General features: G+C 39.1%; 1 protein-coding gene across 1 annotated transcript in view; it reads left to right on the top strand.

Moving 5' to 3' along the window:
• LOC103473501 (netrin receptor UNC5D-like) overlaps positions 1-17,456 on the top strand; it is a 231,486-nt gene that overhangs the window by 119,695 nt on the left and 94,335 nt on the right. Inside the window, exon 2 of the mRNA XM_017307716.1 lies at positions 4,936-5,142. Coding sequence (XP_017163205.1) covers positions 4,936-5,142 — 207 coding nt within the window. The remainder of the gene's footprint in view (positions 1-4,935; positions 5,143-17,456) is intronic.

Below are 17,456 nucleotides of genomic sequence, written 5' to 3'. Positions count from 1 at the left end.
TGCGACATGTCAGTCATCGCAGATGCAACATGTGTCTCTGTACAGCTAGCTTTGCTAACATCACGTCCACAGATCTTACCTTTCTTTAAGCTTTCCTTCCAAGTGACGCTAAAAATTGGACAAAGTTCCACCGTCTGTGAAAGCGAAGCGCTGCTGATTTTACATGTCGCCATATCTTGTGATTTATGTAGCGCTTCCGTACTATTATATTACTGACGCTCAGAGGAAACCACTGCGCATGTCTTGGAGCTTCGCGTGCGAGTAAAGGTGGAGCCGATGGGTGACAACAGACACTAAGTCACGTTATTGCTBGGATTTTACGGCGCCACCTTAAGACCCTGAACTTCACATTTTAATGGAAAAAAAGAGCAACGAGACTTGGATGTAACGAGTAACGAGATACTTTTGTAGAAATGTAGTGAAGTAGAAAGTACAGATACTTACTGTAAAATGTAGTGGAGTAAAAGTAGAAAGTATMCATTATTAAATCTACTTAAGTAAAGTACAGATACACGAAAATTGTACTTAAGTACAGTAACGAAGTACTTGTACTTCGTTACTTCCCACCACTGGTAAAATTACATGTAAAGGTATTTCCATTAATATGCAAAATCTGCTTTTTTTAAGCTTCATATTATGTCATAATGTCTTTAAAGCACGGTCATACAAAGCGGTGCCTATTTACCCAAAGTAGCTCCTCCAGACTAGCAGCAGTAATTACCAAACATCTGGTCAAGCTGCAGGTCTGCTGAGAACTATAACGCTTGTAAACTGCACCAGAGGACGGCATGGAGAGGCGTTGTTGCTGAAGGCAGAGAGTCTGAAAGGTTAGAGACAGTGGCCAATTTCGAGGCATCGGATACTGCTATGATTTGAAGTCAAATTTCTTTGAAGTTGTTTTGACAGATAGCCTTTTCATAATGACTCAAGGCAACATAGTTATTTGATAAAATAAAGTGGTATAAAATGGCACCACGTACCTGTATCCCCCTTTAATGAAATACATTTACGTCACTGAGTTTCCCTGACTTTAATTTAGCATGTTAAAGAGATCGAGTGTTTGCTCCATCTGGCAGAAACACGCCCGCTCCCTGACAAGTTGCTTCACGACTGGCGTGTATTTCCTGTAGAAGCCTTTATGTGCAAGGCAGACACAGAGGCAGAGAAAGGGAAAGAAAATAGAGCCATCACTCAGCCCTTTGGCAGTGATATGTTGTTTTCTCTCTGAGTTGGCTAAATGTATCTGTGCCCCTTATGTGTTATTGCCAGACGGAAGCATTGGTTGTAGATCATTCTGAAAACTGTGAAGCACAGGCCTCAGCGGTCTCCTGAACGGCGGTGGGGAAACATATTGTGGTGAGATGAACCAATAACCGCCCTGCACCAACCCCAGGATGTAAATGAGAGAATGTTGTGAGAATGTCAAGCGGCATCACACTTCTTCACAAAACTGCTCCACGGAGCCTTATCACAGTATGGTTTAAAATAGTACGCCGCAACATAAATATTGCCGCCGCAGCGTCGCGCTGCTGTTTGTGATTTATATTAATCAATTTCATGACCGGAGACAATGTTATGCAGTTTCCAGGGACAGTTAAGTGCTTGTAAGCTGCACATGCCGACACCAGCCCGGGGTTAAATGGCACCAGTTTCCTTTCATGTGTCTCTCTTAATCTGTCTGCCGCGAAACATCCCAGCGGCTAAATGGAAGAGAAAAATCAGAGCAGTGAACCGACTGCTAACGGCAACAAAATCTGAAATCATCTCTAATGTTGATATCGATATTGGTTGTAATAGTCACCGGTGTTTAACTTTCCTGTTGGTAGGCCAGAATAACATGGGACCCATCATTTATCATTTGTCATAATTGCGAACGGCTTTAACTAGGATTGACGGCCTTTGTGTATGGGTGTTCCTGTTCTCATCTATCGTCGCCTCGATGCAAAGTCACGTCTGTGTTTTGCATCCATCCAAACACAAACACACCGTGTCAGTTCTGCCCGTGCAAAACAAAGAGGAGCACTCCATACAAGAAAAGCTTGCCTGGGGCTAGACATTTTGAAATTAAAAGCATGTCTCTTTGTTCAGCTCCCGTTCCACGAACGCGGCAGAGAATGCGAACGCGTCCCACAGAGGGGTAGACGAACAGCGAGCAAGTTCTGTGATTTTCACAGTCGGGGAATCGCAGAGAGTCTTTTATCTATTTCCCTCCATCAGGAGACATCCAGCCAGGAAAGGTAGGAGGATGGGATTAGCTGGAGAGGGGGGCTGGGAGGCAGAAGAAAATGAGAGAGTGGGTTCCCTAATCCTGATGGGCTTTTCAGAGGTACAACCACCACTGTGGGGAAACATGGAGTGTGCAGTGGGGAGGTGAGAGCATATGGGATGGTTTGCCTCAATAAACTCTTCACACTTGCATGAAAGATGTTCCACCAAACTAGCGGATTAGTCAGAGTATAATTACAGTTGTGGGACTCAGAAGCAGCAAAAACGTGCGCCGACTGAAACAGCCCTCAAACAGGCAGAGGAAGGAGGGAGTAATGACTGTTAATGTGCAGCCAGCACCTTGTCTGCGAGTTCCTCCACTGAAGTAACGGTTTTTAGTGAGGACCGACGTCTGAGATCAAAGCGTTGTTTATGGATGTAGATCGACCTTCGCTTTAAATGGGAATGTGTTCATCACTGCAAACATAGAGCTGCACGATGTATAAAATCACAGTCGTCATCTTAATGATATGCCCACTATTGCAGTTTCAAAGGACCACTTTGATGCAGTATTCGGGAGGATGCTACATTTCAAGTGTAATACATTTATGCTTCATATGCAAGTAGCACACCATATGTATTGAGACACCCATCCAAATCATTGAATTTATTTGTTGCAATCACTTTCATGGCCAGAGGCGCCGTGTCATGTAAAATGCTTCTACAAACTCTTGAACAGAAAGATGGCTGTAAGAAGTTCTGTAACTTAAGGCAAGGTCATGTGATAAGATGGCACCTGAGGAATAAACTCCTTTGTGAAATGTTCTTGCAACTACAAACTCCTTTGACTTCTCTGTGTGCCGTCATTACATACTGGGAAAAGCGAATGCTGAATCACCAACTGTGTGCAGTCAATAGCTTCAGTCCTTTCAGATTACAGCGAGAGCAATAGGTAAAGAGTTTGATAAAAAAAAAGAAAAAGAAAAATTGCCAAGGAGGTGCATCATACCTTACATCACCAAGTGCAATGTCAAACCTCAGATGCAATTAAGTGAAGCCTGGCACCACTGGACTCTATCAATCATGCCTCTCTGGGTTTTTTTTACACCTGATAGTCCAGTAGAGACAGTTCGATTGGGGACAAAAATTGCAACATTTGTTACGTTTTCAACTGGTGTTGCTGCTGTTCTCTTTCACACTGCTTTGTGTCAAATGATCCAAATCCTTGAAAAACCTGTTCCTCCCTCACATGTGGTGGGGCTTCACCAAGAACCACTGAAGTAAGAGACAAGAAAATATCTGATGTAGACATGAGTGCAACTTCTTTCTTTGTGAAATGTAAACAAAAATAGGGCAGAGTAAGATTTTAGTGGTTGTAGGATTTCTCTTTTGTTGTTCGTAAAAGACCATGAGCAATTTCTCCAGCTAACAATAAACTCACAAGTTTGTTTTGGTTATTATTCAACCAGAATGCCTTGCGCTATAGTCTGCTTCCCGCTTTTGAAGAGGTCTACAGTCTGCTTGGCCTTCACATATGTATTTGAACCATACCAGAGTTCACTTCAACCAAACTGGGACCTGGATTTTTAGGCAAATCAGAATTCCTTTTTTTTTTGGTCTGCATCAGCGTGCGATGGCACATTTACACCTCCCCAAACGTACCAGACTTTCTAGGCAAACAAACTAGAATCTGATTAAAGTGGACTGAACAAGGCTGGAGTGAATGTGCCCTCTGTCTGACAATACGATGAACAAGTCTTTGTTTGGAAGTTACTAATAGTGTGAATTTTGATGGAGATGTTGGCTTGGCACCATTTGTCAAGGGAAAGACTTGAATCCTTACTTTTAGTGAAAGGAGCACTTAATGCTGTAGCAAAGAGGTTTAGAACAATCTCCAAATTACAATTTTCAGTTTTGAAATGTCTGTGCATCAGTGGATAAAACAAGGCGCCGGACTTTGTTTTGTCAAAACTTTCGGAGTTGGGGTGTGCTGTGGTGGCGCAGGGGTTAAGCACAACCCACATATGGAGGCCTTAGTCCTTGACGCACGCAGCTATCGCAGGTTTGATTCCTGGCCTTAGCGACCTTTGCTGCATGTCTTCCCCCTTCTCATTACCCACTTTCCTGTCAATTAACTATTAAATAAAGGCCACTAGAGCCAAAAAAATCTTAAAAAAAAAAAAAAAACAAACAAGAAAAAACTTTCGGAGTCATTTGGAGAAATATCCAAAATTGTGTGCTTCGTTTAGGGACATAGATGTGTGAGTTTTGTGTGGAGGAAGTTGACTGGGATGCACAAAGTCCTGACTTCAAACCAATAGAGAAAGCAGGTCACCTTTGGGGCAACTGTGGTTCAGTGGGAAGAGTAGTTGTCTTGTAGCTGTTGATGGCTGCACATCCTTGGTGCAAATCTCTTGTTCTGCCCACGCTGTGAATGCGCTCTATTGGACTGAGATCTTGTGACTGTGGAGGCCTTTTGAGGGACAGAACTACACAATTACAGCGAGAAATAAAAATGGTAAATTTGCAAAACTGCTCAAACTAGTTCTGGACTGTAATACTGCTTCATCAAAAGATAACTTCATGGTTTTAGAAAACTTCATTGTTTTAAAAAAACATGTCTGAAACCAGTTGTTTTACTGCCAGAAATAAACAAGCATAACATCCGATGCATTTTGTTTATGGACTCTGTTTCACTCGTCTCTTCTTTTCATATTTTCCCCACTCCAGGTCCCAGAAGTGAAGCCCTGCAACATGGCCAGTCGGGGACCCTGCCGCGCTTCTTGGAGGAGCCTGTCGATGCCTACATCATCAAGAGCAACCCCATCAAGCTCAGGTGTCAGGCCCGGCCCGCTCTCCAAATCTTCTTCAAGTGCAACGGTGAATGGGTCCACCAGAGCCAGCACATATCCCAAGAGCACACTGATGTCGTGACAGGTACTTTAACCTTAATGAACACATGATGCATGTGTCAAGGACAAGCAAGACTGCCATGTAGGAATTGGCTGGTTGATGCATAGTGTCCACTATACAAAATGAAAAAAGCCTGACGCTGTCCTTTATTTGGCATTTCATTTGTGGGGAATGTAAGAGCAAAAAGTAGCCAAGAGCTTGCAGGGTTAAATTAATTTACTGTGCATTTGGAAGCACCACTGTCTGCTGCAGGTCGGTCTCTACTGTTCACATTCTCTTCCAGCAGTTCTCACAGCATTCACTGTGAAACTTCTGCAAGTGCTTCACAATATGCCTACATGTCTGATGTTAAATCCACCAATAAGGGACATGAGTCACCCAGCAGACTCACACTGAAGTAAACAACCCATAGACTAGCAGTGGGGTCTGCACCCCTCTCGGTCATATACAGTATAATCCACTTTCATGCTCATTCCCAACCGCTGAATTACTTTGATAAATATTGTCCTCTATGGCCATCTCAGCAATTGCCTGCACTTTCAAGCCCACCTAACCTGTTCTCCATTTGCACTTCTGTACCTGTTCCACTTGTACTGTCTTTTTTTTAAATAGCAAATAATGTGTATGCCAGAGGCACTTGGAGTGCTGAGGCTTGAATGTAGTTCCTTGCAAGTCGCTTTAGATAAAAGCATCTGCTAACTGAATGAATGCAAATTCCAGGTTGTAATCCTGCAAAAAGGAGTAAAAAAAAGAAGAAGAAGCCAGAAGGGCTTTGTAATTTTCAGCAGATTTTTTATTTGGATTTTAGATTAGGACTCTTTGAGTGTTGATTTCTACCTCTTTCTTCTGTTTCTACCTTGCACCCGAACTGATGAATAATGTATGGAGAAGACCAAGAATGAGCCCAGGGCTTTGTCTAAGGTTAGGAGGAAATGGTGTGGAAGTTTATCGTATCACCTTTTTTGTGTTGTTTTCCTCTAAAACCAATCTGAGAACACGGATTTTGGCATGCGGAACAAACGTTGGTAATAACATCGTAACGTTCTGGCATTCATGTAAAGTCACGCCTTTGTAAATATACGATGCTGGCATTTTCAGTTATTAACCTTTTCCGATGTGGTCTCCTGACAATTCATCCATCTGTTCACGAAATAGTTTTCCCAACACACCAGGTGTCACAATTCATCTAAACTAAAGTGACGTTTGAGCCAACTTGTTTAGTTTTAGCATGAGACTTTGAACTCCATATGATTCCGGTAAGTGATGAAACTTGCTGAAATACTGCTGCTGCTGTTGTTGTTGTCTTAGCTTCAAGTGAATCCATTAAAACCACAAGGAAAATGGTTCCTCTTTGAGTCCTTGGACTGTTTTTGTTGCATCATCCCAAACAGGGAGGGGGATGGGTGAAAGAAAGCTCTCATGTTTACACATCAAACTAAAAAAAAAGAAACATTTCCCAACAATGCACTTATTGGGATGTGATATCTACCTTATCACATCTACCATGTGATAAGGTAGATAAGTTACAGTACAGTTCCTTTTTTATAAAAAAATCCAGTTTGACAGTAGTTTGTTGTTTGGTCTTTTGGTATGCTTACATGAAGAGAATACTGAATGCAGTCAGTTTCAAAGGTATTTATATGACTTGAACTTTCTCACATTTTCACATATTACATCTGACATATTTTCTTGTAATTTTTTTGTGACAGAAAGTAGTACACAGTTGTCAAGAGTTTATTCTGTTTATTCAAGTGGAAATCTGAAAAGGCTTGCATGTGTTTGTAGGCAGCCCCGGTTGATGCTTTGAAAAACAAGATTTCTCTCAGAAACTACATCTTGTAAAAAGGCAATTTGTTTTTGCAATAAAAGGTCCCAATCAGCCCAAATATTAAAGGGTAAATAAGAGTTTTGGTCTTAGGAGATTAAGGTTGTTTTCCTGCTGAAATGTGAAACTCAAATCTGATCCTTCTGTTCTCACAGTAAGATGCTGCCACCGCCATGTTTCACCATGGAGATAGACTGTCCAGTTTTGTGCCTCCACATGTTTTTTTTATGCTAGCCACCAGATCCTTCTTGTTTGGATTTGTAGCTTTACTAAAAATGTTCAGCTTGAGTCTGAAGAGAGCATTTTTTTCCACCCGTTTACTGTGCTCCCTACATGGCTTGTGGCAAACTGTGAAGTCGGCTTATTGTGGCTTACTCTCAACTATAAGGCTTTATTCTTGCCACTCTTGCTTAAAAAGCACATTTATGGAGTTCACAACCGATAGTTTTACCGTCTACAGATTCCCTCACCTGATACTTCCTGTTTTTTTCAGAGTTGCCTCTTGTTTTCTTCTGATCAATATTCTCATTGCCCAGCCTGTGAATTTAGTTGTTAGTTGCCATGTATTGGCAGGTTGTGTTCTAGGCCTGTCGTAATAAGCAATAGCTCAATTAATTGCGTTATAAATTAAAACAAGCTTGATCATTTCTATTTGCATGATTGTTTTTATTTTATTTTTTTATCCTCTCCAACTATTTCAAAGTCTGGATGATAAAATGCTTCAGTCTAACTCATTGGAATCAACCAGCCCCTTTTTTGAAGGGACATTTTATTTTCAGAGACTTTGGTATTCATTTTATTCGTTGTCTTTGGTTGTTTTGTTCATTTGTTTGGGATTTTTAAAATGTCTTCCGGTTCCAATGTTAAATGTTCCGTAGAAATGAAAGTTTATTGATCTTTGAGAGACTGTATTCGCATATCCATTACTAATATATCACTTAAACAGTATCAAAACAACAACATTATCATTTATTGCAATGACTTCTGGAAAAACTTATCGTCCCGCAAAATCTTTTATTGTGACATTTTCAAAATAGAAAATGCTGTTTCTATTTTAGGATATTTGATTGAACAAGCTTAAAATATTGTTTATAAGATTTATAAGACTTTAAACTTGGTCTTGTGTTCTCAAACCAACTACGGCACTGAATTTATATATGAATTTAAGGTGAAAAAGAAGCTGAACCTATGCAACACTTCACATGTTTTTGCTAACGATTTTGAAAACTGTTCTTTGCGCCCAATTTGAGGTTTAAACTATAGAACTACAACAAACTAAAGCACATTGATTTGATAAAACAAAAAGCGGAAAAGCTGAAGGAGTACGGATACTTTCATGAGGCGTTACAAGGCCTTTTGGACACCCGTTTATTTATGTTTTCAGTTTTGATGTCCGCTCAGGATTACCTCCGTTTTTTTGCACCATTCCTTTGCTGCCATTATTTGTGCAACAGTGTTAATGGTTCACTTAAAACACAGTGCCGAGCAATAGCTCCCACCAGACTTAACAATGGACCTCCACAGTTTTACTGCCTCTAGTGTTGTTTCATAGCTTCACTTCCATCTGGCTCCATGTCGACATTCATACGGTTTCCTCTGGGAGAGATGCAGGAAGGGGAAAGCGGCTGTGCAGGAGTGTATCTCATAACCTAACAAGCTCTGCTGGGATCTGGACTTTGTCAGGATGTATCCCTTTAGCCGCAGCACGCAGGAGAATTGAGCAGGATAGATTTCAAATTAATGTATTTTTTATCAGTCCTTAGTACATGCGAGTGTTGGCAAAAAAAAAAAAATCAGATTCTGTCAAAGAAATTAAGTTCATGAGCTGTTCCCAGCAAGTGCTCAAGGCTGTTTTCTGTCACTTTGAGATGAGCTGAAAGGGTAAAAAAGTGCTAAAGAGGGGCGGCTCTTGCAAAGTTTGAATTTAAATCCTACATTCTGTGCAGAGGCAGTCTGTAGCGTCGTAACTTATTTTACCAGTGGAGGCGAGTGCTCTACCTTTATGATTTGATTAAAGCAGCTCAATTAAAATGTGTATTTTGATAAGAAATAACTGAAACTCAATGTCGCATCCATACTTCGCTTTCACTATGTCTTCCCTATATGCACTCTGAATCTCTGTAGGAGATCATCGTGCATATAAACATTTTATCTCCTCACACAGTAGCTTGTATCCCGTTTGAAACTGTCTGGATGTTTAGAAATGCCTTTGAAATGCCAACCTGCTAAAAGATGAAGTTAACAGCAGAATTACAACGTTTCATTTTCAGAAAGTGTTCAATAGTACAGCTGAAAAACAGTAATTGTCGACTCATCTTGGCAGAGGATTTCACACTAAGGTGGGAAGATGTGATCACATAACTAAATAAATAACCAATCATAAACACAGTATTTTTTATTATCAAAAATACTACTAATAATAATAATAATAATAATAATATATGGTGCTGATAGGTTTTTTCTAATACTATATGTTTTTTTTATTATTAATAGACAAAAAAAATAAATAAAAGCAGAAACCCTAACCAGCCTGTATTGCAAGTAAATAAGATCAGAGCTTCTTCAAAAGGAGAGGCGGACTAGAACAGAAAGTACCGAGTGCTAAGAGGAAGGGGGAGAAAAAAAAAAAACAGCTGTTCTTTCAATATTTTATTTTTTGAAATTATTTGCCAGGACCTCTCCAGAAGTCTCGACTATCTTTAGATGCATGAAGGAGCGAGTTGATTCAAAGCTCGAGATCTCACATAGAAACTACCCCCAGACACTAGGGAGGGAGCCTGTCTCTCAGAGTCTGGCTGTTTCATATTATAAAAGACCCGACATCAAACTCCGTCTGTCAGTCCCTCCTTATCCTTTACACTGCTAGTCTGTCTACTCCCAGTGAATCAGAGTGAGATACAGCAATATGAATAAAAAAACACAACTCTAATGTAATTTAGAGGAAAGAAAATAACAATGAAATGCTATCCACCACAATGTGATAATGATGAAACATCTTTAATTCTTATTTCAAGACAACCCCAAATATTGGTTGTGAATATACCACGCCAAGAATGTAATGTTGTGTTTGATCTATTTTATATTAAGCTAATGAAATACTACATTTTGTCTTGATTTTGTTAACATGATTATCGCTACTTGTTGACGGTCGTCTTGACCTACATAACTTCCTCCTCATCCTGTTACATAAAGCGTTCTTTGATCTTGCTCAGCTTTAATGTAAGTGGTTCTTTATTAGCTCATTGTCTCTGTTATGTAAACAGTGCGAAAGCAGTGGAAGAGTTTGAGAAATCGTTTGAGACTGTATGTGCCATTGTATTTATGAATATGAAGCTCAAAGATTTCATTTTTCAGCTCTTTATCTTTGGATATTCTTTTAAAATATATGTTGCTGGTTGTTGAGTTAGTGAAATTAAATTAGCATTTCCATATTAAAACTGACTAACATCACTACATGAGCAGCTATTCGACTAGTCCATTTAAGAGATGTGTCCTAACTCGGCTCTAGAACCAGAAAGACACGAGCAAAAAAAAAAAAATCCAGGATTTATTGAGACAATACCTGTCAGCAAATTTTGACCGTGACCATGACTGTGATCGGTTCAACAGCTCACTGATGTGTTGTGTTTCGGCCCCTTTTTTCTGGCTGTTGGTGCTTCTTTATGATGGGCCTGAAGGAGCAGGTTCTGGCCTGCTAACAGGATGCAGGCTCACATTATTGCTCTTTTTCGAGAGCCGTAACAAACCAAACGTAGCAGCACGAAATATGGTGTGAAAAACTGAAAATAAACGATGCTGTTGCGATAAATGTATACAAAATACAACAATTAGATGAGGGTATATAGTCAAATTGTTAAAAGATGGATGAAAATCAAGCTAACCATACCAGTTTCTTTGCAATTTATTGCACCTAGTCTTTTACATTGGAGACAAACCATTTTATGCTCAATAAAAATTACATTGTTTACTTAAAAAGTGGTCAAGAAATATGTCCTTCTTAATCCTGTTCTCATGTTTGCATACACACATCTTTTACATACCATGAAAGTCCCCGACACCTCTCGTGTTTCTTTGAAACATGTATCCATTAATGCAGAATTAATAACTTGAACTGTTTCATATTTGGTCACATTACAACATTGGTTTTCATAAGGATCTTTCTGCTATGTTCCATATTTTACCCCAAAATACAGTCCAGTGTAACCAATATGTAAATAGTCGATGTAGCTATCTAGTTATCCATCTATTTCACTAGCTAGCTAGCTAGCTAGCTAGATATATGTATACATATTGTGCTGATGACAGAAAGTGGAGTCAAATGTTTCACAATGTCATCTAAAATCAGTTGCAAGAAAAAAAGGAAATTGTTCCAACAGTAGTGTATGAAAGGACTTCACTGCTGTTGTCCACTTGAATTATGACTAAAGAATATCATTTTAATTGGGTAAAAAGAAAAAAAATCCTGTGATTTTTAATTTTTTTCTCCTTCATTAAATCACTTCACACGGACATGGGCTCCAAAATAAACACAAAGTGGTTTTGAGGTGTAACAGAGGAATATCTGAAAAGTCTTTCTGCATTATACCTCAAAGGATTCTGTAAAGAATGAAATGTTCCCGCATTGATTCCAATATCACTTGATTTTTAAGAACACTAGAGATGGCCAATCCTTGACAGCCCACACTTGGATGTTACTGCACACTCAAACAGCACTCTTCCTTTTCCAAGTAGAAAATGGCTTTAAATCAGAGAACTTTCTTTGTATATCATTAAAAAAAACACAAAGAACAAGTAAAAATGAGTGTCTGCGCCACAGCAAATGAATATGAGTGTAGCTTCTATTCTAGGTTTATGTTTGTCAGTAGTTGAAGTATTTTTTACCTAAGTAAAATGAATTAATCGCTTGGAAATGGCACATAAATTCCCTAAAAATATACATAGAACATAGTAGTAATAAAAATGCACATTATAAAAGCAAATAAAAGTTTCACAGGATTCCTCACACAACCAAATATTCATTTTGGGCAGGCCTCCAGTTGCCAGCAGGTTAGTTAAGCAACCTTTAAATGCCAGCAGAGAAAAAAAACTGAAAGTACAGCTGGATATTCTCAGGAGAATGTCCCCAGTAAGCTTCAAGGAGTCCCAAAACTCATTTTATGTCTACATCATGCTGGCTGAGAAAGCAGAGTTTGTGTTTTTCTTTGTTGTCTTAATCAATTCATTAATATACCCTTTCTTTGTTGACCTCAATCCCTTTTACATTTTTCTTCTCATTACATTTTGGCAGAAATATCTCTTTAAATCTGAATTTTAGCCCGGATGCCAAAGTATCTCATGGCCACTGAAGCGTGCTTTTGGCCTTAATGAGGATTATTGAGTATTTCTGAGGTGGGTTTTTTTTTTTTTTTTTTCCACAACCTGTGTCAACTTGCAGAGCATTATGAGCCTCTGGTGTGAAAATAAACACCCTTTGTCCACTGAAACACAACTTGTTCCTCATCCAGCTTCGTCTGTATTAGGCTGTGGAGCAGCTATAGATCAGTACAAGCTATTATAGTGTGGCTCAGTTGGTGGAATGGCCCCAGGGTTCTGGAGTGAACAGGGGGCTGTAGTTATTAAAGCAGCAACCTGTGAATTAAATGGAGACAGACAAAACAACAGATGCCTTAACACTGTTTGACCAGAGGGTTTAAGGCAGAGGACAAAAACCATGGATATCCAAAGGCTGCAAGGGAGACATATGGAGCTTTACCATTATGTGTTGTGTAGGTTTTTTTCCCCGTTTCAGAACTCAGTGAGAAAAATAAAAAGACATGTTGTGAAAAGGATATATATGACCATCTGATGTTGAAATACAGAGTAAATAGTGGACATAAAGGATGTACACTGCAGGTTTCTGCTACGTAAACATGTGAAACAGTGGTAACTCGTTTCTACACTTCTTCCATGTTTAGTGTGAAATATTCTGCACAATTCCACTAAAACAGGAGAAATGCTTAATCGCATAAATCGTTTCATAAGTGTGCACACGCTTTTGTTCAGGGACTCATCACGATCTCATTATATCACGTATTTTACACTTTTTTTAGATCCACTGCAAAGCCGGCATTGATTGTTTACATAATGTTTTTCAGCCCGCATAATATGTGTTGCAGATTAATAAAATGTTTCACACCTGTAAAATAATCTGCGGTGACTTAATCCCTATGCCTCAGCTTTGAATGAACTGGAAGTGTCAACATGGTGTGACTCTTGATTCCTTAAAATCTGTCGGATTTTAAGAAACATGTTGTCTTTTGACATTTTTTTAGATTGCAAAAGCTTTTGGTCTCCAAATCATTTCAATGTAAATGGAAACTGACCTTGCGCTGTGCTGGAATGGTGACCAGTCTAAGGTATACGCCACTTCTATGCCAATGTCTGCAGCAGGTAAACACCAAGTCCGGTGGACAATGAATAGATGGACGGATAGAATCTACCTTAGTTGAAAAAAACAAATTCAAAGTAAACCTCATGCTCTCAACAACTTGTTCTGTATAAAACATATCTATTTAAAGCAGCACGCTGCAGTGCATGTAACTTGACTCGCACCACTTCTGACAAAGCAATCACTGCGGCAAAGTTAGAGGCTGATGATACCGTCTTCTCCTGACTTGTGCTTCCTGTATTTCATGCATAGACTCTGGAATATGTTGCGCTCAGCAGAAAGCTAGCTGACTGAATACGATTGCCATGTAATTCGTTTCATGATATAGTGTACCATTGGTTAGATCTTTGGTAAACTAGCTAAAAATGTAATATGAATATAACCCCATTAACTTTTCATTTAAAAAGACTGTTTTTATTTGGATTTATTAACATCATGCAGTCATTGCATCTGATCATTTTCAAAATGTCAATCCTTAAATTTTACTTTTTGAACTTTTACTTCAAAAAGTAAACGTTGGTCTCAATGCATTAGATAAGCATGAGTATGAAATAGGTTGCAGAAATCCTAAGATCTTCCAGGCCTCACTAGCATAATGTCTTCCAGGGGGATGCAGTTTGCTCCTAATCCAACCTTAAAATATGGATTAGAAATTTTTAAAAATGAGGGATCTTCAAAAAGATTTGCAAGTGCCCCCGAACTCCTGCCAGTGTTGCACAGCCTTCAGGATCTCAGGGTGGATTCTCATCCTTTCTTTGACTTTGACTCCGCTAAGTTGTTTAAGTACCTCAGTTCCACTGAGAAGTCGGTCCCCATAAATTTCCTGTGTGATTCTCTGTGTGATTTCATTACATAGTCATCAGCTCGGCTACTCACCACCTCATCTAACTTGTCACCGGATGGTTATCTCTTGACAGCTCAACTTCATGGCTTAGCCAAATGTCTGGCAAAGAAAGTTGCAATTTGATTAAATGATTACACAGCCTGGCATTAAATGTGATGACTGATGCCAATGACCAATAATAACAGACAAAATTATTTTTAAAAAAGTCAGTTTTTGAATACACTAATCTCATTCTTCCCTGACTTGTTCCTCCCAGAGAATATCTGTGTATCAACATCACGGTAACAGGGAAATGAAAACACACAAATACACACTAAATATAAGTAATAATAGTAAAAATAAAAATAACTGGACAATCGAATCAAAGCCACACACTTCCACAAAGGAAAAACAATCTGACTATTGTTTACTGTTTTGCAATACAAGGAAGTGACACTTTTATTGTTTGAATGTTTCTGAATCGCTGCTTGACTGCCTTCAGCATATTGGTTTTGCTCTCAATAAGACAATAAAAATGTTGCTAAAACTGAGGTTTTGATTGTGTTTTTTTCTGCTCTTTATTAAAAAGCTGGTGGTAACTGATACCATGTAAACCGTATCTATTTAAAGCAGCACGCTGCAGTACATGTAACTCCACTCGCACCACTTCTTGCTAGTATAAGTGTTGAGTTTGAATAACCTACGGCAAACATATCCAAATTAGTGTCATCACCCATAAAGCAAAGTACCGTAGCAAAGCGGAGTTCTCAGCCAGTTCACTTTTAAAATGTCCCGAACTTAAATAACTTTCTGTTAGTCAAAGGAGGAGGAAACAGTTCAGAGGCTATGTTGCATTGGCACTTTATTCTTTCCTTCGTCCATTTCATATCTATAAATAAACAACTGTGTGCCAGCTTATCTTTCCTTAAAGTTAAGTATTTTCTTGAATAATAAAACTAGACAATGAGCTGCATTTGGGATGGTTTTTGTCGCTGAAGCCTTGCAAAAAAATTCCCTTTATCTTAAATATCAGAAGGGAGTCTTTTTGCATGGAGTTTGCATGTTCTCTCTGTGCATGTGTGAGATTCTCTCCAGGTACTCCAGCTTTCCCCCACATTACAAAATAATTTTTATGTTAGCTGAACTGAACTGGTGTCATCCAGCCTTACAAGAATAAGCAAGTATAGACAATGGACGAATGTATGTACTGCATATTATATTATGGCATCCATGTTCCGCTGAGGGTCAATGCGCTTCGGTATATTTTTTTGTTTGAGTTGTAAAATGTCTCCCATACAACCAACTCTTACCATAACTTTCCTGAGTTCCCTTGAACTGTAGGATCATGGGACGGTGGTATGCTACGGTGATGGAGGAGCTACTGTCGTCACACAAAACAGTTCGTTTACTGGGGAGAGAAAAACTACATTTATTACGACCACAACGAGGCATACTAGCGCGTCACGTTTCTTGATCCACTAGTATGACACTACATTAGCTATTTGGGTTTAACCCCGCCGGCCTTCGAGAGGCTAACTGGTAATGCTTACACTCCTTAAAACACTCGACCACAAAATAGCATACCGAACTGCATCGACCCATGTCGTACCGCTCAGTGGAAAAAGAGGCATTCCTGGTCCATTTGATTCTTGTGAAATATGACAGAATAGGCTCTGCAATTAACCCCAAATAACTCTAACCACAGTACAAAATGTACCTTTGGTGGGTATGAACCGAGGCTTAAGTGGCATGAAATATCCTGTGGCTGATGGTTCTGTTATGTGCCTCTTAAAGTCAGGTATCAAATGTTTAAAGTTACACAACTCTAAAGGGGTAAACTGCCCAAAAAGCACACACAGGAAGTCCATTGTCCATTGAGGCAAGTGTAATCTTTATGGATAAAAGATAGGGAGCTACGGGTAATCCTACCTCTGATTCCCGTGTTTCCACCAGATCGACACTAAAGCCAAATAGTTTCTAAAACTTTTTATGGAGCAGTTTTAACTGGCTTTCAGAAATGTTTTGATTTTTGAGAAAATGATCTATTCCACCTTTTTTGGATTGAAAAAAAACCCAAATGAGAAAGTTTAAGCCTACAAAAAAAGAAAAGTTGCCAGTTTTGGTGCATAAAGGGTAGCTGTTCGCCTGCAGGTTGGGAAAACCCCATTGATCTAAGTTGACGTGGATCTGTTTTAGTCCTGTTAACTGTTTCACCACCTCACAGCCCTGCTACGCTAAGCCACTCAATCCACCTAAAGCTCAACAGATCTCAAGTTAGCTAGATGTTAAACACACACACACACACAGACACACACACAAACACCAATGGTTAGATTTTCTTTATTATTATTATTATTTATTCCCCACCGCTGGACTAAATCATGTGCCCGCATTTCACATTATATGCGTGAATGACCTTTGTATAAATCAGATATTGTAAAATAATGCAAAAAGGTATTACCTGTGTAATTAAAAAGTGAAGATCTAAACTAAGCTGCATGTCAGTGGGCCGTGATGAAAACATTCAACTTTCCCAGAAACTCTCATTACTACTCCCATCTTTTTAAACTAATGTGACGACCAGTGTGGCATTTTAAAACGGCTCAATAAGAGCAGAGCCAGGAGTTTGTTTTGCAAAGACAACAACGCTGTCTGAATGAAGTGTGAGTTTATTGACGGGAAAATAATGAGCATCAACCAGTTACCACAGGCAGATGGTGTGACATTTAAAGGCAGATTATCGAACATGGCGAGCTAAACTTACGTCACTTCTTCTATCATATAGCAAAGATTTATTTGAATCATCTAAATGTCTCTACACTGCCGTTGTGTTTTATTTTTGTTCTGAATTTATCTGTCCATTTAGGTCTTTTAAAGTTGAAAAACTGTTGTTTTTTTTCTTTACAGATTGGAGTTTTCATAATTGTGAAGTGAAAACAACTCACAGGTGCAGTTTTAGGACATGAATATGTCATTGGAGGAAGCACAAACGTCCAAATCTCAGCCAATACGATAGGTCTTTATCGTATTGTTTGGCAATTGGTTTTGAATCGACCCACCTGGATAAATTAAGGTTTTTAATAAAAGAAGAGCGAAATGGAGACATAAAATAAACTCCATGTTGTGAACTAAACAAAAAAAGATGGAAATAGACAGATGGAATAAAAAATATAGGCCGATCTATGTTTTCACATCCACCTGAATAATGTGTAGTTGCGCCACTGCCCCAGTGTAACGAATAACAAAAGGGCCGCTAACGTACC

This window comes from Poecilia reticulata, linkage group LG12 (assembly GCF_000633615.1).
Source record: "Poecilia reticulata strain Guanapo linkage group LG12, Guppy_female_1.0+MT, whole genome shotgun sequence".
Lineage (NCBI taxonomy): Eukaryota > Metazoa > Chordata > Actinopteri > Cyprinodontiformes > Poeciliidae > Poecilia > Poecilia reticulata.
The sequence above is the reverse complement of the archived record's forward strand: the minus strand, read 5'-3'. Positions and strand labels throughout refer to the sequence as shown.